Source organism: Brassica napus, chromosome A9, assembly GCF_020379485.1.
Source record: "Brassica napus cultivar Da-Ae chromosome A9, Da-Ae, whole genome shotgun sequence".
NCBI lineage: Eukaryota > Viridiplantae > Streptophyta > Magnoliopsida > Brassicales > Brassicaceae > Brassica > Brassica napus.
Genome location: NC_063442.1, coordinates 5,327,881 through 5,353,085, shown reverse-complemented (window position 1 = coordinate 5,353,085; position 25,205 = coordinate 5,327,881). Strand labels below are relative to the sequence as shown.

The 25,205-nt window shown below is 32.9% G+C and overlaps 4 protein-coding genes across 5 annotated transcripts; 1 reads left to right on the top strand and 3 right to left on the bottom strand.

Annotated features, from left to right (window-relative positions):
* Positions 1-9,637: 9,637 nt before the first annotated feature.
* On the top strand, positions 9,638-11,301 carry LOC106441230 (peroxidase 73-like). Its single transcript, XM_013883058.3, has 4 exons — positions 9,638-9,918; positions 10,008-10,208; positions 10,321-10,486; positions 10,761-11,301. The coding sequence occupies exons 1-4, from the start codon at positions 9,703-9,705 to the stop codon at positions 11,165-11,167; spliced, it is 990 nt and encodes a 329-aa protein (XP_013738512.2). The 5' UTR covers positions 9,638-9,702; the 3' UTR covers positions 11,168-11,301.
* Position 11,302: 1 nt separating this feature from the next.
* On the bottom strand, positions 11,303-12,938 carry LOC106441229. Its single transcript, XM_013883057.3, has 2 exons — positions 12,758-12,938; positions 11,303-12,371 (listed from the first exon to the last, which is right to left on the bottom strand). The coding sequence occupies exon 2, from the start codon at positions 12,361-12,363 to the stop codon at positions 11,488-11,490; it is 876 nt and encodes a 291-aa protein (XP_013738511.1). The 5' UTR covers positions 12,364-12,371; positions 12,758-12,938; the 3' UTR covers positions 11,303-11,487.
* A 3,894-nt stretch (positions 12,939-16,832) lies between these two features.
* On the bottom strand, positions 16,833-18,340 carry LOC106444813 (LOB domain-containing protein 37-like). The gene is made up of 2 exons (XM_013886245.3): positions 17,710-18,340; positions 16,833-17,615 (listed from the first exon to the last, which is right to left on the bottom strand). The coding sequence occupies exons 1-2, from the start codon at positions 17,891-17,893 to the stop codon at positions 17,089-17,091; spliced, it is 711 nt and encodes a 236-aa protein (XP_013741699.1). The 5' UTR covers positions 17,894-18,340; the 3' UTR covers positions 16,833-17,088.
* A 2,568-nt stretch (positions 18,341-20,908) lies between these two features.
* On the bottom strand, positions 20,909-25,011 carry LOC106441231 (BTB/POZ domain-containing protein NPY3-like). 2 transcript variants are annotated; one of them, XM_013883060.3, is made up of 5 exons: positions 24,676-25,011; positions 23,809-23,893; positions 23,661-23,730; positions 22,522-23,586; positions 20,909-21,506 (listed from the first exon to the last, which is right to left on the bottom strand). In XM_013883060.3, exons 2-5 carry the CDS (start codon positions 23,868-23,870, stop codon positions 21,045-21,047), a joined length of 1,659 nt encoding a protein of 552 aa, XP_013738514.2. In that variant the 5' UTR covers positions 23,871-23,893; positions 24,676-25,011; the 3' UTR covers positions 20,909-21,044. The 2 variants fall into 2 exon arrangements, with proteins under 2 accessions (XP_013738514.2, XP_048595478.1); XM_048739521.1 differs by lacking the exon at positions 24,676-25,011 and having other exon boundaries at positions 23,809-24,636.
* Between the last annotated feature and the right edge of the window lie 194 nt (positions 25,012-25,205).

Genomic DNA, 25,205 nt, shown 5'->3' with positions numbered 1-25,205 from the left:
AAATTTTATAGTGGTTAAAAAAAAAATTTATAGGGGTTAGTCCAATGATTTAGGAGTATTTGCAGTTTTGCTAAATTAATGGATAAAAAATTAGAACGTTGTCCATGTACCATGAAAAGGAGATTATCATACAATAATACAAATGTATAATGTGGTTTTAAATTTTTAAACAAAATTTAAAGATTATAGGCTTCATATATATATCATTTACCGAAAACTCACTATTTTCGTAGGGGGGTACACATAGATTTGAGAAAAATTCAAAAAATTTGACAATACTGTTTTAATGCATAGTTGAATCATGTAATAACATATGATGAATTTCAAAGAGGTTTGGAACCTTTGTTGTCTCCGTTTCTCTAGGGAATTGCAATTTTATTGTGGTTAGTCTAATAATTTAGAAAGTATTTGCAGTTTTGCTAAATTAATGGATAAAAAATTAGAACGATGTCCATGTACCATGAAAAAAAGTTTATCATACATTAATACAAAGGTATAATGTGGTTTTAAATTTTAAAACAAATTTAAAGATTATAGGCTTCATATATAGAGAATTTACCGAAAACTCACTATTTTCGTAGGGGGGTACACATAGATTTTGAGAAAAATTCAAAAAATTTGACAATACTGTTTTAATACATATATGAATCATGTAATAAAATATGATGAAGTTCAAAGAGGTTTTGAACCTTTGTTGTCTCCGTTTCTCTAGGGAATAGCAATTTTATAGTGGTTAGTCTAATGATTTAGGGAGTATTTGCAGTTTTGCTAAATTAATTGATAAAAAATTAGAACCATTTACATGTACCATGAAAAGAAGTTTATCATAAATTAATACAAATGTATAATGTGGTTAAAAATTTTAAAAATTAAAAGATTATAGGCTTCATATATAGATCATTTACCGAAAACTCACTATTTTCGTAGGGGGGTACACATAGATTTTGAGAAAAATTCAAAAAATTTGACAATAATGTTTTAATGCATAGTTGAATCATGTAAAATATATGATGAATTTCAAAGAGGTTTGGAACCTTTGTTGTATCCATTTCTCTAGGGAATAGCAATTTTATAGTGGTTAGTCCAATGATTTAGGGAGTATTTGCAGTTTTGCTAAATTAATGGATAAAAAATTAGAACGTTGTCCATGTACCATGAAAAGGAGATTATCATACATTAATACAAATGTACAATGTAGTTTTAAATTTTAAAACAAATTTAAAGATTATAGGCTTCAATATATAGAGCATTTACCGAAAACTCACTATTTTCGTAAGGGGGTGAAGTTCAAAGAGGTTTGCAACCTTTGTTGTCTCCGTTTCTCTAGGGAATAGCAATTTTATAGTGGTTAGTCTGATGATTTAGGGAGTATTTGCAGCTTTGCTAAATTAATAGATAAAAAATTAGAACGATGTCCATGTACCATGAAAAAAAGTTTATCATAAATTAATACAAAGGTATAATGTGGATTTAAATTTTAAAACAAATTTAAAGATTATAGGCTTCAATATATAGAGCATTTACCGAAAACTCACTATTTTCGTAAGGGGGTACACACAGATTTTGAGAAAAATTCAAAAAATTTGACAATACTGTTTTAATACATAGTTGAATCATGTAATAACATGAGATGAATTTAAAAGAGGTTTGGAACTTTTGTTGTCTCTGTTTCTCTTGGGAATAGCAATTTTATAGTGGTTAGTCTAATGATTTAGGGAGTATTTTCAAATTTGCTAAATTAATGGATAAAAAATTAGAACGATGTCCATGTACCATGAAAAAAAGTTTATCATAAATTAATACAAAGGTATTATGTGGTTTTAAATTTTAAAACGAATTTAAAGATTATAGGCTTCATATATAGAGCATTTACCGAAAACTCACTATTTTCGTAGGGGGGTACACATAGATTTTGAGAAAAATTCAAAACATTTGACAATACTGTTTTAATACATATATGAATCATGTAATAAAATATGATGAAGTTCAAAGAGGTTTGGAACCTTTGGTGTCTCCGTTTCTTTAGGGAATAGCAATTTTATAGTGGTTAGTCTAATGATTTATGGAGTATTTGCAGTTTTGCTAAATTAATTGATAAAAAATTAGAACGATTTACATGTACCATGAAAAGGAGTTTATCATAAATTAATACAAATGTATAATGTGGTTATAAATTTTAAAACGAATTATAAGATTATAGGCTTCATATATAGAGCAATTACAGAAAACTCACTATTTTCGTAGGGGGGTACACATAGATTTTGAGAAAAATTTAAAAAAATTGATAATACTTTTTTAATACATATTTGAATCATGTAATAAAATATGATGAAGTTCAAAGAGGTTTGGAATCTTTGTTGTCTCTGTTTCTCTTGGGAATAGCTATTTTATAGTGGTTAATCCAATGATTTATTGAGTATCTGCAGTTTTGCTAAATTAATAGATAAAAAATTAGAACGATGTCCATGTACCATGAAAAGAAGTTTATCATACATTAATACAAAGGTATAATGTGGTTTTAAATTTTAAACAAATTTAAAGATTATAGGCTTCATATATAGAGCATTTACCGAAAACTCACTATTTTCGTAGGGGGGTTACACATAGATTTTCAGAAAAATTTAAAAAATTTGACAATACTGTTTTAATGCATAGTTGAATCATGTAATAACATATGATGAATTTCAAAGAGGTTTGGAACCTTTGTTGTCTCCGTTTCTCTAGGGAATAGCAATTTTATAGTGGTTAGTCCAATGATTTAGGGAGTATTTGCAGTTTTGCTAAATTAATTGATAAAAATTAGAACGATTTACATGTACCATGAAAAGGAGTTTATCATAAATTAATACAAATGTATAATGTGGTTATAAATTTTAAAACGAATTAAAAGATTATAGGCTTCATATATAGATCATTTACCGAAAACTCACTATTTACGTAGGGGTACACATAGATTTTGAGAAAAATTCAAACAAATTTGAGAATACTGTTTTAATAAATATATGAATCATGGAATAACATATGATGAAGTTCAAAGAGGTTTGGAACCTTTGTTGTTTTCGTTTCTCTAGGGAATAACAATTTTATAGTGGTTAGTCCAATGATTTAGGGAATATTTACAGTTTTGCTAAATTAATTGATAAAAAATTAGAACGATGTCCATGTACCATGAAACAAAAGTTTATCATAAATTAATACAAATGTATGATGTGGTTATAAATTTTAAAACGAATTAAAAGATTATAAGCTTCATATATATAGCATTTACAGAAAACTCACTATTCTTGTGGGTACACATAGATTTTGAGAAAATTCAAAAAAATTGAGAATACTGTTTTAATACATATATGAATCATGGTATAACATATGATGAAGTTCAAAGAGGTTTGGAACCTTTGTTGTCTCCGTTTCTCTAGGGAATAGCAATTTTATAGTGGTTAGTCCAATGATTTAGGGAGTATTTGCAGTTTTGCTAAATTAATAGATAAAAAATTAGAACGACGTCCATGTACCATGAAAAGAAGTTTATCATACATTAATACAAAGGTATAATGTGGTTTTAAATTTTAAAACAAATTTAAAGATTATAGGCTTCATATATAGAGCATTTACCGAAAACTCACTATTTTCGTAGGGGGCTTACACATAGATTTGGAATCTTTGTTGTCTCTGTTTCTCTTGGGAATAGCTATTTTATAGTGGTTAGTCCAATGATTTATTGAGTATTTGCAGTTTTACTAAATTAATAGATAAAAAAATTAGAACGATGTCCATGTACCATGAAAAAAAATTTATCATACATTAATACAAAGTTGTAATGTGGTTTTAAATTTTAAAACAAATTTAAAGATTATAGGCTTCATATATAGAGCATTTACCGAAAACTCACTATTTTCGTAGGGGTACACATAGATTTTGAGAAAAATTTAAAAAATTTGAGAATACTGTTTTAATACATATATGAATCATGGAATAACATATGATGAAGTTCAAAGAGGTTTGAAACCTTTGTTGTTTCCGTTTCTCTAATAAATAGCAGTTTTATAGTGGTTAGTCCAATGATTTAGGGAGTATTTGCAGTTTTGCTAAATTAATGGATAAAAAATTAGAACGATGTCCATGTACCATGAAAAGAAGTTTGTCATAAATTAATACAAATGTATAATGTGGTTATAAATTTAAAAACGAATTAAAAGATTATATGCTTCATATATAGAGCACGTACAGAAAACTCACTATTTTCATAGGGGACACATAGATTTTGAGAAAAATTCAAAAAATTTGAGAATACTGTTTTAATACATATTTGAATCATTTAATAAAATATGATGAAGTTCAAAGAGGTTTGGAACCTTTGTTGTCTCCGTTTCTCTAGAGAATATCAATTTTATAGTGGTTAGTCTATTGATTTAGAGAGTATTTGCAGTTTTGCTAAATTAATTGATAAAAAATTAGAACGATGTCCATGTACCATGAAAAGGAGTTTATCATAAATTAATACAAATGTATAATGTGGTTATAAATTTTAAAACGAATTAAATGATTATAGGCTTCATATATAGATCATTTACCGAAAACTCACAATTTTCGTAGAGAGGTACACATAGATTTTGAGAAAAATTCAAAAAATTTGACAATACTGTTTTAATACATATATGAATCATGGAATAACATATGATGAAGTTCAAAGTGGTTTGAAACCTTTGTTGTTTGCGTTTCTCTAAGGAATAGCAATTTTATAGTGGTTAGTCCAATGATTTAGGGAGTATTTGCAGTTTTGCTAAATTAATGGATAAAAAATTAGAACGATGTCCATGTACCATGAAAAGAAGTTTATCATACATTAATAATACAAAGGTATAATGTGGTTTTAAATTTTAAAACAAATTTAAAGATTATAGGCTTCATATATAGAGCATTTACCGAAAACTCACTATTTTCGTAGGGGGGTTACACATAGATTTGGAATCTTTGTTGTCTCTGTTTCTCTTGGGAATAGCTATTTTATAGTGGTTAGTCCAATGATTTATTGAGTATTTGCAGTTTTACTAAATTAATAGATAAAAAATTAGAACGATGTCCATGTACCATGAAAAAAAATTTATCATACATTAATACAAAGTTGTAATGTGGTTTTAAATTTTAAAACAAATTTAAAGATTATAGGCTTCATATATAGAGCATTTACCGAAAACTCACTATTTTCGTAGGGGTACACATAGATTTTGAGAAAAATTCAAAAAATTTGAGAATACTGTTTTAATACATATATGAATCATGGAATAACATATGATGAAGTTCAAAGAGGTTTGAGACCTTTGTTGTTTCCGTTTCTCTAAGAAATAGCAATTTTATAGTGGTTAGTCCAATGATTTAGGGAGTATTTGCAGTTTTGCTAAATTAATGGATAAAAAATTAGAACGATGTCCATGTACCATGAAAAGAAGTTTGTCATTAATTAATACAAATGTATAATGTGGTTATAAATTTTAAAACGAATTAAAAGATTATAGGCTTCATATATAGAGCAATTACAGAAAACTCACTATTTTCTTAGGGGGGTACACATAGATTTTGAGAAAAAATTCAAAAAATTTGATAATACTTTTTTAATACATATTTGAATCATGTAATAAAATATGATGAAGTTCAAAGAGGTTTGAAACCTTTGTTTGTCCGTTTCTCTTGGGAATAGCAATTTTATAGTGGTTAGTCCAATGATTTATTGAGTATTTGCAGTTTTGCTAAATTAATAGATAAAAAATTTGAACGATGTCCATGTACCATGAAAAGAAGTTTATCATACATTAATACAAATGTATAATGTGGTTATAAATTTTAAAACGAATTAAAAGATTATAGGCTTCATATATAGAGCAATTACAGAAAACTCACTATTTTCGTAGGGGGGTTACACATACATTTTGAGAAAAAATCAAAAAATTTGATAATACTTTTTTAATACATATTTGAATCATGTAATAAAATATGATGAAGTTCAAAGAGGTTTGGAACCTTTGTTGTCTCCGTTTCTCTAGAGAATAGCAATTTTATAGTGGTTAGTCTAATGATTTAGAGAGTATTTGCAGTTTTGCTAAATTAATTGATAAAAAATTAGAACGATGTCCATGTACCATGAAAAGGAATTTATCATAAATTAATACAAATGTATAATGTGGTTATAAATTTTAAAACGAATTAAATGATTATAGGCTTCATATATAAAGCATTTACCGAAAACTCACTATTTTCGTAGGGGGGTGGGGTGTACACGTAGATTTTGAGAAAAATTCAAAAAAATTAAAAATACTGTTTTAATACATATTTGAATCATGTAATAAAATATGATGAATTTCAAAGAGGTGTGAAACCTTTGTTGTCTCTGTTACTCTAGGGAATAGCAATTTTATAGTGATTAGTCTAATGATTTAGGGAGTATTTGCAGTTTTGCTAAATTAATGGATAAAAAATTAAAACGATGTCCATGTACCATGAAAAGAAGTTTATCATACATTAATACAAAGGTATAATGTGGTTTTAAATTTTAAAACAAATTTAAAGATTATAGGCTTCATATATAGAGCATTTACCGAAAACTCACTATTTTCGTAGGGGGATACACATAGATTTTCAGAAAAATTCAAAAAATTTGACAATACTGTTTTAATGCATAGTTGAATCATGTAATAACATATGATGAATTTCAAAGAGGTTTGGAACCTTTGTTGTCTCCGTTTCTCTAGGGAATATCAATTTTATAGTGGTTAGTCTATTGATTTAGAGAGTATTTGCAGTTTTGCTAAATTAATTGATAAAAAATTAGAACGATGTCCATGTACCATGAAAAGGAGTTTATCATAAATTAATACAAATGTATAATGTGGTTATAAATTTTAAAACGAATTAAATGATTATAGGCTTCATATATAGATCATTTACCGAAAACTCACAATTTTCGTAGAGGGGTACACATAGATTTTGAGAAAAATTCAAAAAATTTGACAATACTGTTTTAATACATATATGAATCATGGAATAACATATGATGAAGTTCAAAGTGGTTTGAAACCTTTGTTGTTTCCGTTTCTCTAAGGAATAGCAATTTTATAGTGGTTAGTCCAATGATTTAGGGAGTATTTGCAGTTTTGCTAAATTAATGGATAAAAAATTAGAACGATGTCCATGTACCATGAAAAGAAGTTTATCATACATTAATAATACAAAGGTATAATGTGGTTTTAAATTTTAAAACAAATTTAAAGATTATAGGCTTCATATATAGAGCATTTACCGAAAACTCACTATTTTCGTGGGGGGGTTACACATAGATTTTGAGAAAAATGCAAAAAATTTGAGAATACTGTTTTAATACATATATGAATCATGGAATAACATATGATGAAGTTCAAACAGGTTTGGAACCTTTGTTGTTTCCGTTTATCTAAGAAATAGCAATTTTATAGTGGTTAGTCCAATGATTTAGGGAGTATTTGCAGTTTTGCTAAATTAATGGATAAAAATTTAGAACGATGTCCATGTACCAAGAAAAGAAGTTTATAATAAATTAATACAAATGTATAATGTGGTTATAAATTTAAAAACGAATTAAAAGATTATATGCTTCATATATAGAGCACGTACAAAAAACTCACTATTTTCATAGGGGACACATAGATTTTGAGAAAAATTCAAAAAATTTGAGAATACTGTTTTAATACATATTTGAATCATTTAATAAAATATGATGAAGTTCAAAGAGGTTTGGAACCTTTGTTGTCTCCGTTTCTCTAGAGAATATCAATTTTATAGTGGTTAGTCTATTGATTTAGAGAGTATTTGCAGTTTTGCTAAATTAATTGATAAATAATTAGAACGATGTCCATGTACCATGAAAAGGAGTTTATCATAAATTAATACAAATATATAATGTGGTTATAAATTTTAAAACAAATTAAAAGATTATAGGCTTCATATATATATTATTTACCGAAAAGCTCACTATTTTCGTAGGGGTACACATAGATTTTGAGAAAAATTCAAAAAATTTGAGAATACTGTTTTAATACATATATGAATCATGGAATAACATATGATGAACATCAAAGAGGTTTGGAACCTTTGTTGTTTCCGTTTCTCTAAGGAATAGCAATTTTATAGTGGTTAGTCCAATGATTTAGGGAGTATTTGCAGTTTTGCTAAATTAATGGATAAAAAATTAGAACGATGTCCATGTACCATGAAAAGAAGTTTATCATAAATTAATACAAATGTATAATGTGGTTATAAATTTTAAAACGAATTAAAAGATTATAGGCTTCATATATAGAGCAATTACAGAAAACTCACTATTTTCGTCGGGGGGTACACATAGATTTTAAGAAAAATTCAAAAAATTTGATAATACTTTTTTAATACATATTTGAATCATGTAATAAAATATGATGAAATTCAAAGAGATTTGGAACCTTTGTTGTCTCTGTTTCTCTTGGGAATAACAATTTTATAGTGGTTAGTCCAATGATTTATTGAGTATTTGCAGTTTTGCTAAATTAATAGATAAAAAATTAGAACGATGTACATGTACCATGAAAAAAATTTTATCATACATTAATACAAAGGTATAATGTGGTTTTAAATTTTAAAACTAATTTAAAGATTATAGGCTTCATATATAGAGCATTTACCGAAAACTCACTATTTTCGTACACATAGATTTTGAGAAAAATTTAAAAAATTTGAGAATACTGTTTTAATACATATATGAATCATGGAATAACATATGATGAAGTTCAAAGAGGTTTGGAACCTTTGTTGTTTCCGTTTCTCTAAGGAATAGCAATTTTATAGTGGTTAGTCCAATGATTTAGGGAGTATTTGCAGTTTTGTTAAATTAATGGATAAAAAATTAGAACGATGTTCATGTACCATGAAAAGAAGTTTATCATAAATTAATACAAATGTATAATGTGATTATAAATTTTAAAACGAATTAAAAGATTATAGGCTTCATATATATAGAGCAATTACAGAAAATTTACTATTTTCGTAGGGGTGGACTTGAATGAGAATCTTTTGATTTCTGCTATGCACGAAGGTCACGTTTGAGTTTGTATCTTATCCTTTCTTATTTTTCCAAGTTTCAAATGTCTTGTCTCTTGTTGTCAAGGAACCTGTTAGACTCCATAAAAAAACTGTAAATAAACTTGTAAAACGTTTAGAGTATTTGCTTTTCAGTTACAATTGCGTAGCGTACTTACTCTAAGGAGCACTTAATATAGAGTTTATAAAAAAAGAAAAAACTTAATGGTAATGGGCCTAAATTCACAAAACAACGGAGTCAAGTTTAAAACAGAAAGAAGCTGGAAGAAGTAAAATATTCGTACGTATACATTCTATAAAGTCAACGGTTAAAATGTCATTTGTTTTACTAATTCAAAACCCCAAATTACTGCTAAGAAACTTGCCGACCATTACCAAGATCGTGGCTCCAAGTTATATATATAATATATATATATATCTATAGATATATATTCTCCGGCCCAATTAGAAATTTTCTTCAAAATTTACATATTATATAAAAATAGAAATATGATTAAGTCCAAATCACGATTACTATAAATACAAATCCATAGTTTCCTTATTTTTCATCAGCTCAGACCATTTCTCGGCATAACACATAGCAACTTCTAATTCCCCGACGAAATGGCACGGTTTGGTCTGGTTCTCGCCATGGCTCTTTGCCTCACAATCTCTGTGTTCCCGGACACAACCACTGCTCAGCTCAAACCCAATTTCTACGGAAAGTCATGTCCAAATGTTGAAGCTATCGTGAAGAAAGTTGTCCAACAAAAAGTCAAAGAGACATTCGTCACCATCCCAGCTACTCTCCGTCTCTTCTTCCACGATTGCTTCGTCAACGTATAATGCTCAAAACTTTTGATTGCTTTCTCTATATTTGAAACCTATAATATGGTTACTTATATATATGTTGCTTGTTTTATATAAAGGGATGTGATGCGTCGGTCTTGATTCAATCAACGCCTAACAACAAGGCCGAGAAGGATCATCCAGACAACGTGTCTTTGGCCGGAGATGGATTTGATGTTGTGATCAAAGCCAAGAAAGCTATTGACGCAATCCCAAGCTGCAGAAACAAAGTTTCTTGTGCTGATATCCTTGCCTTAGCCACCCGTGATGTTATTGTCGCGGTAAGTTACACAAAATCATTTATCTTACAGAAAGTATTAGGTCAAAAAAACACAAGTTTACAATATTATATTTTTATACAACTATTAAACGTAGCTTTTTGGATGTGTTTAGGCTAAAGGACCGTCTTACAAAGTGGAACTCGGTAGGCGTGACGGTTTGGTATCAACCGCTGCTAGCGTCAATGGAAACTTGCCAGGACCAAATGACAACGTTGACAAACTCAACAAGCTCTTTGCCAAAAACAAACTTACTCAAGATGATATGATTGCTCTTTCAGGTAATAATAATATAAGTTTTATGATTCCTTGGTGCCTCAGATTCAAACTACATTTGCTACAGAAAGTTATTTTTTAAATCGAAATACCTGAAACTAAAAGTTTGACTATGAATTTGGAAAAAATTGTGAACATAAAACTCAAAACTTCCAATGTTAACAAAAAAATAACTAAATGGTAAATTAATTGGTACATTTGTTTTCTAATAAACAAAGAATAATATTAATACCACCAAAATGCATCTTTCTAAACTGTTAAAATTTTCCAACCATGCAGCGGCTCACACCCTCGGGTTCGCCCACTGTAGCAAAGTAGCCAACAGAATCTACAACTTCAACCGCACACACCCTGTTGATCCAACCATAAACAAAGCCTACGTTAAAGAACTTCAAGCGGCTTGTCCCAAGAAAGTTGATCCAAGAATCGCTATTAACATGGACCCAGTTACTCCAAGAACGTTCGACAACATTTACTTCAAGAATCTGCAACAAGGCAAAGGACTCTTCACTTCCGACCAAGTTCTCTTCACCGACCGTCGCTCTAGGCCCACCGTTGACGCTTGGGCCAAGAGCTCACCTGCTTTCAACGCCGCGTTTGTAAAAGCTATGACCAAGCTTGGCCGTGTTGGCGTTAAGGTTGGACGCAACGGTAACATCCGTCGTGACTGTGGAGCATTTAACTAAAGAGGGAAAACCGAAAATTTATAAACCGTTATTGAGCTTGTTTTTGAGATTTGATTTAAAATTTTATTTTTAATTGTTCTGTTTGTTTCTGCTTCTTGTGTTCTTGAAAACATTAAAGAATTGTTGTTTTGATACTTTTGGCTGTAATATTACCTTATTTCTTTTATTGAAGTTGTTTAAAAAAATCAAACCCTAAACATATAAAATCAGCAACAAGCAATTAAACACCAAGACATATATATACACACACAAAAACCTAAAGATGTTGTCCAACACAAACTCTGTAATGGAAGAATCAGATGATCTATCTAGTTAAAGAGTTAGCTTGTCTGAAAATCTGGTGTAGCTAACCTGATCTTTTCAAGCTTTGTAGACCAATCTTCCCCAAGTATCAACGGGTTTAACTCCATAGCTACTTTAAAATCTTCCATAGATATTGAAGAAGAAGAAGAACAAACTTCCCCTCGGCTACTAGACCTTGAAGCTGCTAATTCTAGACACGGTTTGATTAGTCTTTTCAAGAAGACATTGAGTCCAGCGTTCAACGAGTTAGCAAAACCAGCTGAAACCTCTAGTCCTTCTCCCTCCATGCCTTCTTCAACTTTCTTCTTTAGAGAAATAGAATCAGGAAGCTCACCAGAGGAGTAACAAGTCCCTACGTGAGGTCTTCTCTTGCTCACATCTCTAAGATTAACACCAAAGGGAGCCTCAATGGGTTGACTTCTCCAACACCGAGTCAACTGATCAACTTCTTCACCATCTTCCATTGACCATTGTTGTTTTAAACTAGAAGAAACAACCTCAGTGACTTGACTCTTTCCTTTGCTTCCATTACAATCCTTATTCAACCTCCTTTGAGTCCTCCCTTTACGAGGCGATTTAGGAAGGTCGTTGCATAAAGACTTGACACCATTCAATTGCTTCTTCTTCTCTACTCCTTCAACACCATTCGATGTCTTTGAGAGACACACATTCTTAATAATCCCTCTTAGCAAAGCGTTGTGCAGACCAACGTTCTCCTTCTTCACCGTGGCGACGACTAGCTTATCGAAATCGGGTTTGCTGATTTTCAAGCTCAAGAATTTGGACAAGAGATTAAGGTATCTCTCGGTTTTGGCCCGACCAATCTTCTTCTCGAGCTGAGACTTTAACTCGGAAGTATCTGTCCTAACGACATGATGCTGACCCGTTGGCATTTGGGTCCCTTTAGAAACAAAAAAAAAAACAGAACACAAACTGTAAGAAGAATACGAATCTGGATCCGTACAAGTCAAAAGGTCAACTCTTTGTTGCGATAAACCAAAATTGAGATCGGAATTACGAAACCCAGATTGGGAATTGTGAAAGTAAGTAACTTTTTCAAGTTCATCGGAACTGATTCCATTACTACACAAATGCATACGAATGAAACACTGAACAGTAACCTACCAACAAAATAAAAATCGAAACTTTATTACCAGTTTCGATTCCCGAGATCAACAGAAACTGAAAAAAACTATACAGTTTTTTTCAATCGCGCAATAATGAAGCACGCTATAGATTTTTACCAGATTCGGCAAAAATAGTATAAAATTGATAAATTTAACTAACCTCGTTGAGGAGAAGAAGAACAGAGAAGCGAATTTGAGCTTTTGAGATGAACAGTAATCGCGACTTGGGAGTAAAGTGATTAACAGAAAAACAAAAGAGGGATTTTTGGGAGAAATTTTTAGAGACGGATAGATCGCATATTCTTCTTATTTCTTTTTGTTTGTGTGTGTTTTTTTTAGAAGCTTCTGTTTTGTGAAAGTCAACGTTTAGTCAACGAGGCACGTGCTGAAAATTTTACACAGCTGGATATAGCTAACTGACCAATCATGTTACTTGATTTTGCACAACTAATAAAGTTTGAAAGTCAGCATATTCAGACACAAGTCACACAACGAGTTGGGTCGGGTCAGAATCCCCAAAACTTTTCTAATTACATCAAGTCATCAACTATTTAGTTAAGTTCTACTAGTAAGCACTAATCCTAGATTAAAGAAGATAAATAAAGATAAACACATTCTTATCCTGACGATGCAAACACAACCCTTCCATGTCAGCAATAAACTCTTTACATCATCATCATCAACATCTCTCTTCAATCCCCAGCCAGTGGCGTGTTCCTCTAGCATCATTTTAGCCTCACTCGCCACCGTCTCGCCGAATCCTACTTCGGAGAACGTAGCTTCTCTCATCCGCTCTACATGTCAAATATGTGTGATCAACCGCATGTAGTTGAAGATAGACCATAACCTGATCATTTTATCACACATTTTTCGAATATTTACTCGATACATGTTTCACATTCATGGTAAAGATTTCACTTATATTTTGTAATATTAATATCAAACTATGTATGCCAAACCAACGTATGTCTTTTTTCCAATGGTCCAGAAAGCTATTAATGATGCATTAAAACTAATGGGCTTTACAGCATTGGGCTTCACTATACAGGTACACAGTTTAAAAAATAAATTAGTCTGCGGTCTTAAAACACTTCACAAAAAACTGAGGAAGGTACCCCCACCAGGCCACCAGAATTAGAAATAAATACTTGGTTCCACTGGGATAAAAATATCGAGGCTGTATTATTCATTTACAACAATTATATTGCTTTAAATTGCTGTTTTTAATACTTAAGTTACATACGTGATATATATACAGGATGCGAGAATGTTAGTCAAAGTTGTCAAATCCATTTGTAGGATCAAAGAGGCCAAGATTGGATATAATTATAAGTTCCGGCGATGAGAGAGACAGTCGGGTAGACCTGGGCGTTTTTACCATAACCCGAACCGGATCCGTTATACAAAAACATCCATATCCGAAGGGAACTTATGAGTTTAGTATTTTGAGATTTGGTTATAACTCAAACCGAACCAAAATCCAATCTAGGATCCAGAGATATTCAAAATTAGTAAAATATGGTAATGTTTCTATATATATTAAGGTGATTTAGATATGTTGGAGTATTCAAAATATTTTTGTAGTTTGTTCTATTTGTTATTTTGAATACTTTTCAGTTAATTTAGATAGTTTAACTAATTTTTAATTAGATTTGTCAATAATTAATTTCTATATTTTGAAAAAAATTTATCAATTTTTGAAGTTTAAAAAAAAAAAAAAATTTGGATGATTTCAAATATTGGTTACAATCCGATCCGAATCGAATCCGAAAAGAATCAAATCGAACTCAACCTGCTAATTAGTAAAACCCAATAGAACTTATGATCATAACACCAAAAATTCAAAAATCCGAATTAACTGAACCAAAATCGGCGGGGCACCCAGGCCTACAGTCGGGTGACTATCACGTGTTCGAACACCTGTTCCGTCATTGTCTCCATTGCATTGCTTTTAAATCTCCGCTGGTCCCTGGCCCTCAGATTCTATACGCCGCATGTGTCTCTCCTCTTGCATCATTTTTTATGGTGAGGCTCGTAGCTTTGATTGACATTATGCCCTTACTTCGATTTTTATCCCATTCATTTCACGGTTTTTATTTATTACTGCCGTCAGCATATTTTACATATCACGACAAAAACTCACATTCAATAAAACATTGCACCCACAGTCTCAAATCAATGAAACTAAAAACCTTAAAACGTAGTATATTATTAATTACTTAGGTCAGATCCGACATGTGTGGAAGCAATTAATAAACAAGTTAGTATATTAATATTAATAATTCAACTTTTATTTGGTAAAAATATCTATAGTGGATTGACTTCATAGTGTAAAGAAATGCTAACTGGGTGGATTAGGAGCTGAAAAGAGTTTAATGGTACGCCCAATAAAATTGTTGAAGGGGCATATGTCTCTTGGACTCTCCCACGACGAAGGATCGCTTATTATATAAAAAAACTAATTAGATTTTTTTGCCTGTTCATTACTTGGAAAACCAGCACTATTGACTTGGCTTATATACGTCCTACAATCATCTCGTGTCATACATTATAAAAGCGATTTAAATCCCTAAAGTCACATAAACATACACCCACAAAGTTAAACCGAATCCTTTGTCTTACTCTTATGTCTACCTTTAAATTTTGTTTATTTGTGATATGTTGATAACATTTTGATGAAATCATTTTCCCATTATTGATGGAATGGATAAAGCTAAAGGTAATTAAGTCAGCAAAGTGTGCTCGGGGACGTAAGGTGAATATAAAAGACAATGAGCCCTACCAGGTCCAATTACAGCTACGGCTTTTAACATCCAGAACGAGTCAGTTCTATCTATCCATTTCTTAACATTATTGATTTGACTTCAATTCGTATTATCATCTGAGTCATGTAAAACAGAAACTGAACCTTATTTTATTGTTAAAAATAGAACCTTGTGTTCATTCTTTCCAGTTGTTATCATTTTCTTAAGACTTTTAATATTATCTCTATTTGTAATAAACGACAGGATGAACAAAGCCTCTCGATTCCTTAAAATCCCGAGCTTACTAAAATACGAATATTGTTTACTTATTTAGTGACCTTTCGAGGTTGAATTATAAATTCCAATACATAAAAAGGTTGTAAATGGTGGAGGCAATAAGAAATCGTAATTGGGAATAATAAGTAAAATAAAATCTAAATTATAAAAGAAGTCGTAGATGTCAGAAAAAGTAAGGGAATATGACGTGACATTGGCTTTGATCGACATTGGATGGTTGGCAAAGAAAATTTGAGGGTCCTACGTGACATTATCCTTTGATGAGATCATAAAACATTATCTAAAAACGCCAAATAACACAAAAGAGGCGAGTTGTAACTTGTAAATTCACAATGCATACGGACCCAGGAAATAATACCTGACACGTAATAAAATTCAAGAAAAACGACACAATATGCCATAAGAGTCAGGGGCGGATCCAGCCTTTTGTTTAGCATGGGGCAGGCACTAGCTGTAACAAATATTTTGATTGAGGACAGCTAAATAAATTATCTATTAGTTACTAAAGGAAAAATCAAAAACAGTATGGGGCACATGCCACACCTAGTTACTACCTGCGTCCGCCCCTGATAAGAGTAATGGTTAATTAGCATGCATCAGTAATTGTTTGCGTTATATCGAAATTATGTAACGCTAAATTGTAGCACGTACTATAATTATCACTTCTGTGGTCTACTAAAATAATAGCATATGAAGAGAGAGATTGAGAGCGTGTTTTAGATTATTCCACGGATGGAGATGGAAAATGGCTCTTTGCGTCGTCCAAAAGCTGCCTCTAAAACAAAGGACCATGTGTCAATGTGGCCTCCTCTCCAACCATTTGGTCCAACCACATGCTTAGATATTGTATATCCATCTTTATTATTTTATGTACGGCACTATTTTTGTGTGTGGTAAGATGTTAAGATCTACTACTATTTATCTGTTTCCATCATTTGAGTTATTAAATGTTCTATAAGCCCCACCATATATTGTTTGGGGGGGGGGGGGGGGGGGGGGGGGGGGGGGGGGGGTGTGGGGTGGTACTTGCTAAGTATTATATACATTCATATGCTATTTATATGCTAATCTATAATCGTTGAATATCCAACAAAATAAACATGAAATTTGCATACGCTGCTGCAGCATTGTGGTAAATAGCAATTACAAGTAAAAAACTGGAAAAATATTAGACAAGATGGATGGATCATCTGATGTAAAGTAGTTCATTATTACGAGATTGTCTCAAACAGTGATTACTATTTTGTTATCGTGTTAGTCATAACAAAGTAGAGATAATATAACTCAACAAAGTTTTAGCATTTGTTACCAAGCTTAACCGGAGAGAACAAAATCGCGTCATCGGTACAAATACTTGTTATCCACGAAAAAGGGAAAGAAAATGTGTAAAAATACATTTCTGAACCCTAAACTAACCCAGAGAAAGAAAAAAATTGAAAACATCGTTTCCTTAAACAAAAAGGTTAAGCAGCCTGCTTGTTTCTCCTCCTCCGTTTCCGTGTTGAGCACCAGATGCAAAGTTATCCCAAAACGTCGTCGTCGTTGTCACTGACTCCTCTGAGTTCATCGACGGTGTTCTAGATCGCTGCCGTGTGGAAGAAGGCACTGCTTTCATGGGTAAACTAGGGTTTAGTGATATTTCGAGCTTACGTTTCCTGGGAGAAGAATCCAGCGTAGATCTTGATCTAGAGCTTGAAAATCTTGAATGGTGGTAGATGTTACGATCGCTGGAACCATCATTCTGCTGGAGCTTCAACATTTCCGCGCAGATCTCAGATGCTTCTTCCGATGTAGCCGATGGAAACCCGCCGCCGTTAGTGAGAAGCTCAGGGATAGGTCTCAAAGAACCGCCGCGAAGCACCGTCTCTACAGCAGCTTGGCAGACTTTCCAGTTTCCCGTCCACAGCATTCCGATTGCTCCGTTGACTGGATTCACTGTTCTTCCACAAGCTTCGTAGAGCAAAGAGTGAAACAAAGCTGCGCAAGAAAAGAAACCAAAAGATTAGAAAACATGACAACATTCAAAATAGTATTCGAACAAGTTGACATCTGGTTTAGTTAGGTTAATTACCGGGACGCTGAGATTCCGGTACGGCGGAGATAAAGGACATGAGACCGGCACGGCCGAAGAATTTAGCCACGAAGACGGTGGCGTGGCCTTGAGCATCGGCGCTTTCTATCCATTGAATACATGGCCGGAGGATACAATTCTCGCTGCAACCTTTTCGGAGCACACGGCAACCATTGCAGCTCATTTTTTTCAATTATATTTTTTATAATTTATCAGATGAGTTTTGAGATTGTTAAGTTTGTACTTCTCTGTCCCTGCTGGTTTTTTTTTTGCTAGTGTCTGGGAGAAGCTCAGAGGAATAAGAAGGAATATTGGCTTTAGGAGCAAGAAAGTGATATTTGCACAGAAAGAAAGAGAGATTTACATGTCTCTGAAGATAAGAAGACACACATATATAAATACATAAATACTTAGTATTAAAATCCAAGTTGGGATTTTAAAGAAAAAAAATGAATAATAAAATAACTAAGAGAGACAAGGAACTATAGGATGCAAAGGGTTGATACTCGCCGCCGTATATTAGAAGATTCTTACATGGTATATTTTAAAAATTAACAAATGCGATTTATTCAAAAGATATCAAAAGGATTTCTTCTCTCCCTTTGAAAAATTCAAAACGGAGTATTACAATTTTTTAATAATTTGTATGTATTTTTGTGACGTTTATGAAGTTGGGTCCTCTCTCAGCCATTCAAGATTCCAAGATGGTGTGTGTGAGCGGCTCCGTTTCCCCGCGAAAAGTTGGGTCCTCTCTCAGCCATTCATTTTTTAAAAGTATATTTTACTTGCAATATTTATACTCTCTCTTTATTCTTACTGTAGAAATAGTTGCTATATTTTTATGCATATATATATATATATAAGACTGTTTACGGGTCCTTTTCTCGACGGATTCGGAATCACCCCTAATCATTCAACTTTATACTAGAATTTGACCCGCACGGATGCGCGAAATTATTTATATTTATATTTATAATTTATGTTTTTAAATTAAAAATTATGTTTAATAAAATTTTATAAATTTTGGTTCGTTTCCAGATTTATATTTTTTTTTTGTTTGGTTCCGGTTCGGATGTGGTATTTGGTTCAAGAAATATAGTAATCGTTCAGTTATTTTTGAATTTGAATATGGTTTGAATTTTGTTATTTTGGTTTTTGGTTTGGATCAAATAACAATGTTAGACATTTTATTTTTAATTTAGTTATTTAAAAACTTAATTAAGTGAATAAATAGTGAACAACTTTCTTAAACTGTTTCGGGAAAGTTGGAATGTAATTAATATATTCTAATATAAAAAGAGCAAAAACAGGAAATTGAATAAAATAAAAATATTCCTGAAAACGTTAAACTAAAAATCTGTTTAACAATACAAATCTTATTTATAATATGTTCAGTGTAGAAAATATTGTGGGTTGGGTATTTAAAGATGATGTTGCCTGTTGGTATATGCCGTCTCTTCTACAAACCCCAAATAAATATTCCAAGGTCAGTAGTTCATTTAGTTTCGCAACCGCCATAGTCTAAAGCTATCTCTACAGCAAGATAACAAATTAAACATAAACTAAAAACTAATCGGCTATTTTTGAATAATTGGTACCGAGTTCTCACTGGATATATAGTAAGCACTAACCAATAACACATGGTTGTTGTTACCAGCTATAAATTATCATAAACTTTAAATTCATCTGAAACCCATGTCTTTTATTTGATGTTGTGTTTAAACTTGAAAAAGAAAACTCAATCCTTGACAAAGAATAACGTAGAAGAGACACATAAGCCATTAAAGTACTAATCTAGAACGTTGGATGATGAGGAGCTAGAACCAGAAGTTGAAGGTCTCTCCGACTCATCCTACACCCACCACCAGCACGCACCACGTTTTCACGTGCCTGAAGCTTTTAAATTTCACGAAAATAAACCCATCAAGCCACCCAAAAGAACATATACAAACTTGACCAAGCACTAAAAATTTATAATGAACCATCAATGAAAACGTTACCAATCGATATTCCCACATCCAGATTAAAAACCCTACTTCCTGTTTAGATTGAAAATCTTAAGACTAAATCCATCTCGACTCGAGAATTGCTTTTGATTTTCACTGTTGATGACTTTTTCGTTTAAAGCTCTTAACGATGACATATGAGGTTGTGTAGACTTTTAAGTTTAGTAATATATTTAATCTAATAATTAGGTGAATGTGTATTAAACCTCCTCCTAACGGTGATAGATGAAAGTGAATTTAAAAAAATATATTTTTATATTTAGTCACAACATATTTAATAGGCCCAAAATTAAAAACATGCCATGGTAGAATTCAAATAGGACTCTATTTTAATAGAGTAGATAGGGTAATTGAAGCTTAGTAATCGATGGAATTGTGCAAAAGAGCGTCAATAATTGCGTAAATACTTGGTTAATGAGTGGGTGAAATTATATATAATCATGGTTTAGGCTTTATAAGAATTTTATCCTTTTTCATGGAATGCTAATCATAACCATTTTAGGTATGATTTGTAAAAAGATCACATGTGCAATGCATTACAATGGAGATATAGAACTAAATATTCGTCGTTGCCTACTATTCTCCACTAATCACCTAGCTTGATATCAGTTTATGCATTTTTTGTAAAAGGCAGGTTTTTCCTTAACTCCCGTCTTCTTTCCAAAGTTTTTATAACTATATCTTTTTATATAATATAGAAGATACAATTTACAAAAAAAAAACTCTCCTGGTCAGGGTCCAACATTTTCACAATACACATAAGAACATTACAAGATCTAAAAGTAGGAAACTATGAGATAAAAGTATAATAATTTAGCGGACAAAGTTCTAAGTCGACCCCTGGAAGAAAGAAACGGTTGACCCTATAATATCCTTAAGAGACCTACATATAATAATGTAATAATAAAAAATACTAACTTTTGCAATTTAAGTCTTCTTCTATTGTCACTCTCCACATTTCTAAAGTGAGCCTCTGCATGCAACGATGTCATGGATGACGCAGTGAACGTTTTCTTTTTCCCACGTACCAATAGTAATTACGATATAGAACTAATTTGTAGGTTTAGCTATGTTAATTTTCTTCATTCTTATTGGTCGGCTGATGCAATTCTACAAATATCAGTTTCATTAACGAAAATAAAACACGGGTGTGAAAATGCAAGACTGCAATTTGCGTAACGAGGATAACAAGATTTTCCGAATTATCATCCTTAATAGATGGCCTTATAATTATTAATGGGCTGTGATTTTATACCAAACCCATTTTGATCTAAAACAAGTTAGCTTAATAGAAAGCCTAATTAAGAAAACCAAAAAAAAAGACTAAAGTCAAGACGATGATCTTCTCCGGCGAGTCGACGGCGTTGATTTATCATCGACGGTGGTAGCTGAGCCAGGACTTTCAGACGTATCTGAGCTACTAACATCCCCGACACCATCTCTGTCTTTACCAGTCCAAAGCTTCGAGAAAATCCGAGACATCACAACTCCTTTAGCCTTGGTCTTCTCAGAACCACTTGTCTTGTCTCTCGTCGTCGTTGTCTCCTCCGTGGCCGTGACTGAGTCACACTCTTCTTCCGTCGTCGTCCTCGAGCTCCCGTGAGAGCCGCTAGGTGGAAGAGAAGGTTTCGCAGTAGCTCGCACCTGCTCGAAGAAGAGTATCTGCACAACGACACGTAAAGGTAACCGTTCGTTTTGCACCGCGTGAGCGCATGCTTCCGGTGATAGTTTCCGGCAATCCATTAATCTGCATATCGATTTCTTCTTGCTCTTTGTTGTTCCTGGATGCTCCTGTAAAACCATATAATATACATATTGAGTTTCAAGTGACAGTCCATTAATCTGCATATCGACTTTTTTTTTTCCGCAATCATGTAATATTAGTTTTGTTTCAGCTAGGGCTGGGATTTCGGATATTCGGTTCGGGTTCGGATAGGAACCGATCGGGTCCGGATTTTTCGGATAAATGAATTCTATACCCAATGAGTACTTAGTAGATTTCGGTTCGGATTTCGGATCGGGTACTACCGGTTTCGGGTCGGTTCCGAATACCCGTTTCTTATGTGAATTATATAAATATTTGCAAAATAAAATAATTATATATCAGTTTTTTATTTATTTATTTTATTTTTTTTAAGGAAAAGTAAATAGAAACGTATATATATTAGTAACATGTATTAAATACAACAAAGTTGAACTAGTCTAGTGGTATAACAGTTGTTGCTTTGCCTATCCAATCCGGATTCGACCCTCAGAAGATACAAATCTATGTTTTTTAAACATAGAATTCGGGTTAAACGGGTACCCGTTCGGTTTCGGGTAAAAAACGAAACCGAACCGATACCCATGGATAATTAACACTAATATCCATCGGATAAATTGTCTAGGACCGAAACCGAACCGAACCGGTCCATTTCGGGTCGGTTCCGGTTCGGGTATTCGGTTATGGATAAAAATTCCAGGCCTAATTTCAGCGCTCATTCCAACTATGAGCTTTCTAGTTGAGCTAAGAGCATCTACAACATTCACTCTACTTTTCACTTTAAAATAAAATTATTCTAATGTTATTCTATTTTTCATTCTATAATAATATAAAGAAATGAGTTTATTCTATATATGAATAAGTTGTTTTTTCTTTGTTCAATCAGCCTATTTTTTACTCTAAAGTAGAATGCGATTAGAGTGTAACTCAAGTTTATTATAGATTTATTCTATTTTAGAATGAAAAATAGAATCAACTATTAGAAATGGTCTAATGACCACGGATCAAGTGACTGAGTTTAGAGAAGTACAGAGCAGAAGTTACCTTCAAGAACATGTCAATGGCACGATAAACTCCATCGTGTGACGATCTCGGGAAACTCGAAACCTTTTCCGCAATTGCAATGAACTTTAAAGGCTCTAGATTCGGTTCGATTCTCGCTATTTCAGACAAGTATCCATCGATTAGCTTTGCCACAACTGCTTCCGAGCTGTCTGAACGACCAACCTCGTCTCTTTTCTCTGTTTGCGTAACAAACTCATCGATCAACGTCTCAACAATGTCAACGTCATAGACCGTTTCACATCCATCGGAAGCTCTAATCAAGAGATCATCCACATTGGCTTCCTCTAGCTTCTCTCCTATCCTCTTACTCAACTCTTTCCTCACGTCTTCTCCACAAGATTTCAAAAGTTTAATCAAGAACCCGCAAGAAACACTCTGTTTCTCACCAGGCAGCAACGAGATCAACGTCTCCACGTCACGATCATCTAACTGGACTCTCTTCGCCGCGTATACCTCGAGAGCTTCTCCTATAACCTCACCGGAGACACCACCTTTTCTTCTTATAGTCGAAACAACTCTCTCGTATAAATCTATACTAAGCTCGGTTAGATCCTCCACCCACCAGTCTCTAGGCACCACGCCGATGCTGTTAACCTTTCTTCTGTTACACGTATAAGACCAATCTACTCTAGCTGGATCCACCGCAGCTTTCGAAGCGATAGACTCCAAACACCTTGCATCGATCTTCGCATCTCGAGACCAGGGATGAAACGCTCTCGTCGTCTGGAGGACGATGATGGAGTCTTTCCAGCTTCTCAAAACGCTCGAGTTCAAGAACACCTCGATCTTGTAAACGAGGTTCCCGGTCTCGACCGACTCGTACATCTCGAGGTACTCGGCCGCGCAACGCGCGGCTACGACGCTGTACGCGTTGAGGGTCACGGTCATGCCGTAGCAGAACTTGGCGCATATCTCGAACGCTGGTGGTCCTCCCGGGATGTCGGGAATGGAGATTTCGTCGTCTGGTTGTTGTTGTTGTTGTTGTTCGTTGATCGTTGCGGCTATTAGTTTTTGAAGACGTGCGCTTTTGGACAGAAGAGGAAACTGTTTTCGATAACAAAGACCAAAACAAGTAAGTGTGTTTGTTGATTTATGGGTCTAGAGATTTTAAATTTTACCTTGTGGAGATAGAACTTCACGTCTCCAACGTTTACAACTACATCGGTGGCTAAGTCGGATGCTACATACCTGTAAGCAGCCATAAATGTAAAGATTTAATATATAAGAAAAAGAACAATTCAAATCTTGGAAGACATTTTATTTTACCTTATGCAATCTTCTTCAGATTGGAATGAATCCGGTTTGGATCCAAGTTTCATAAACTTCATTTCTCTTCTGTCTTAAGCTGAATCTGTGGAAAAGTTGTAGTAACCAGAAGAGCATTAAGGATTAAAAATCTGAGATCCTTATTGGATGCAAAAGCATAAACAAGAAGAGTGTTGTTGAAGCAATAAACTGTAGACTTTAAGACTTAAACTGAAAGAGAAGAAATCTATATATTGCTTATTATTAAGTTTGGTAACTCTCTATGAGAGATTAAAGGGGGAAACATGAAAGACCAAAACACAAAATAAAGATGCTCCACTTGCTTATAAATCCGACACGTTGCGCGTATTTCTTTATTACCAAAGTCTCTGTTTCTTTTTTCAATGTTCTGTTTTTGTATACAGAATCTTTTTTTCATGTTCAGAAAGCATCAAAGGAAGAAGAAACAAAAACCCAGAACCCTAGATAAAAGAACGAATATCCGGTTTAAGAATAAAGCAGGTTTCTTGATTAACAAAAGCATTAAAATTAAAGAAAAACAATGGAGATCAATGGAGAGTTGCCAAAGAAGGAAAGAAAGAAAGATTATGTTTTGTGTGATAAATGAATTATCCAAAACCTGGTAATTTTTCTAATAAGATCGACCCATTTATAGAAATATGGTCTTTTCAAGATATACCAAAACATGTGGTTCAAGTTTCAAATCTACCAAACAAATAAATTAAAATGTGTAGATATTATCAGTAGACAAGTTTACTTCCAAACCTAGAGAAAAAAAGAAGTGATTTATATGCTTTTACATGGACTTTAGATCAGGGCAAGTAAAAAACTGCAAGAAAATGAATAGGAAGCAACGATAATTCATACCTTTGGTGGAAAGAGAAGCCTTCTTTGTAATTATGGAGTGAAAAAAAAACACAAAGACACTGGGAAAAAAGTGTGGGCTGCTGTTTGTAAGCAGAGAACTCTAATCCAAGAGAGATCCGACAAAACACAAAACAGCAATCCAACAAAAAAAAAGTAAGAAACCCTATAAAGTTTTAAAAAAAGGAAAAACAGAGAGGATCAAAGAAGATGAGCTGTTTTCTTCTATCTTCTTTCTCAACTTAGTGCAAATCTGAAACCCTCAGAATGTTCTGTCCCCTTTATTTACCCTCTCTCTCTTCTACCAATGTCCCACTCTCTGAATCAGCACCACCGCCTCCACCACTCAGCCTAACTTTATTATTTTTTTTGTCAACTAGCCTAACTTTATTAAAAATTTGATTTTATATGAATAACAACTGTTTTTATATATTTTTACCCAAGATTTGTCTCAGTGATGTGTTGTTTTTTCTTCTTTTATGTAAGAGCATGTTTATAGGCAAAACTCTTAAGTGATTCTTAAATGGGCCCTA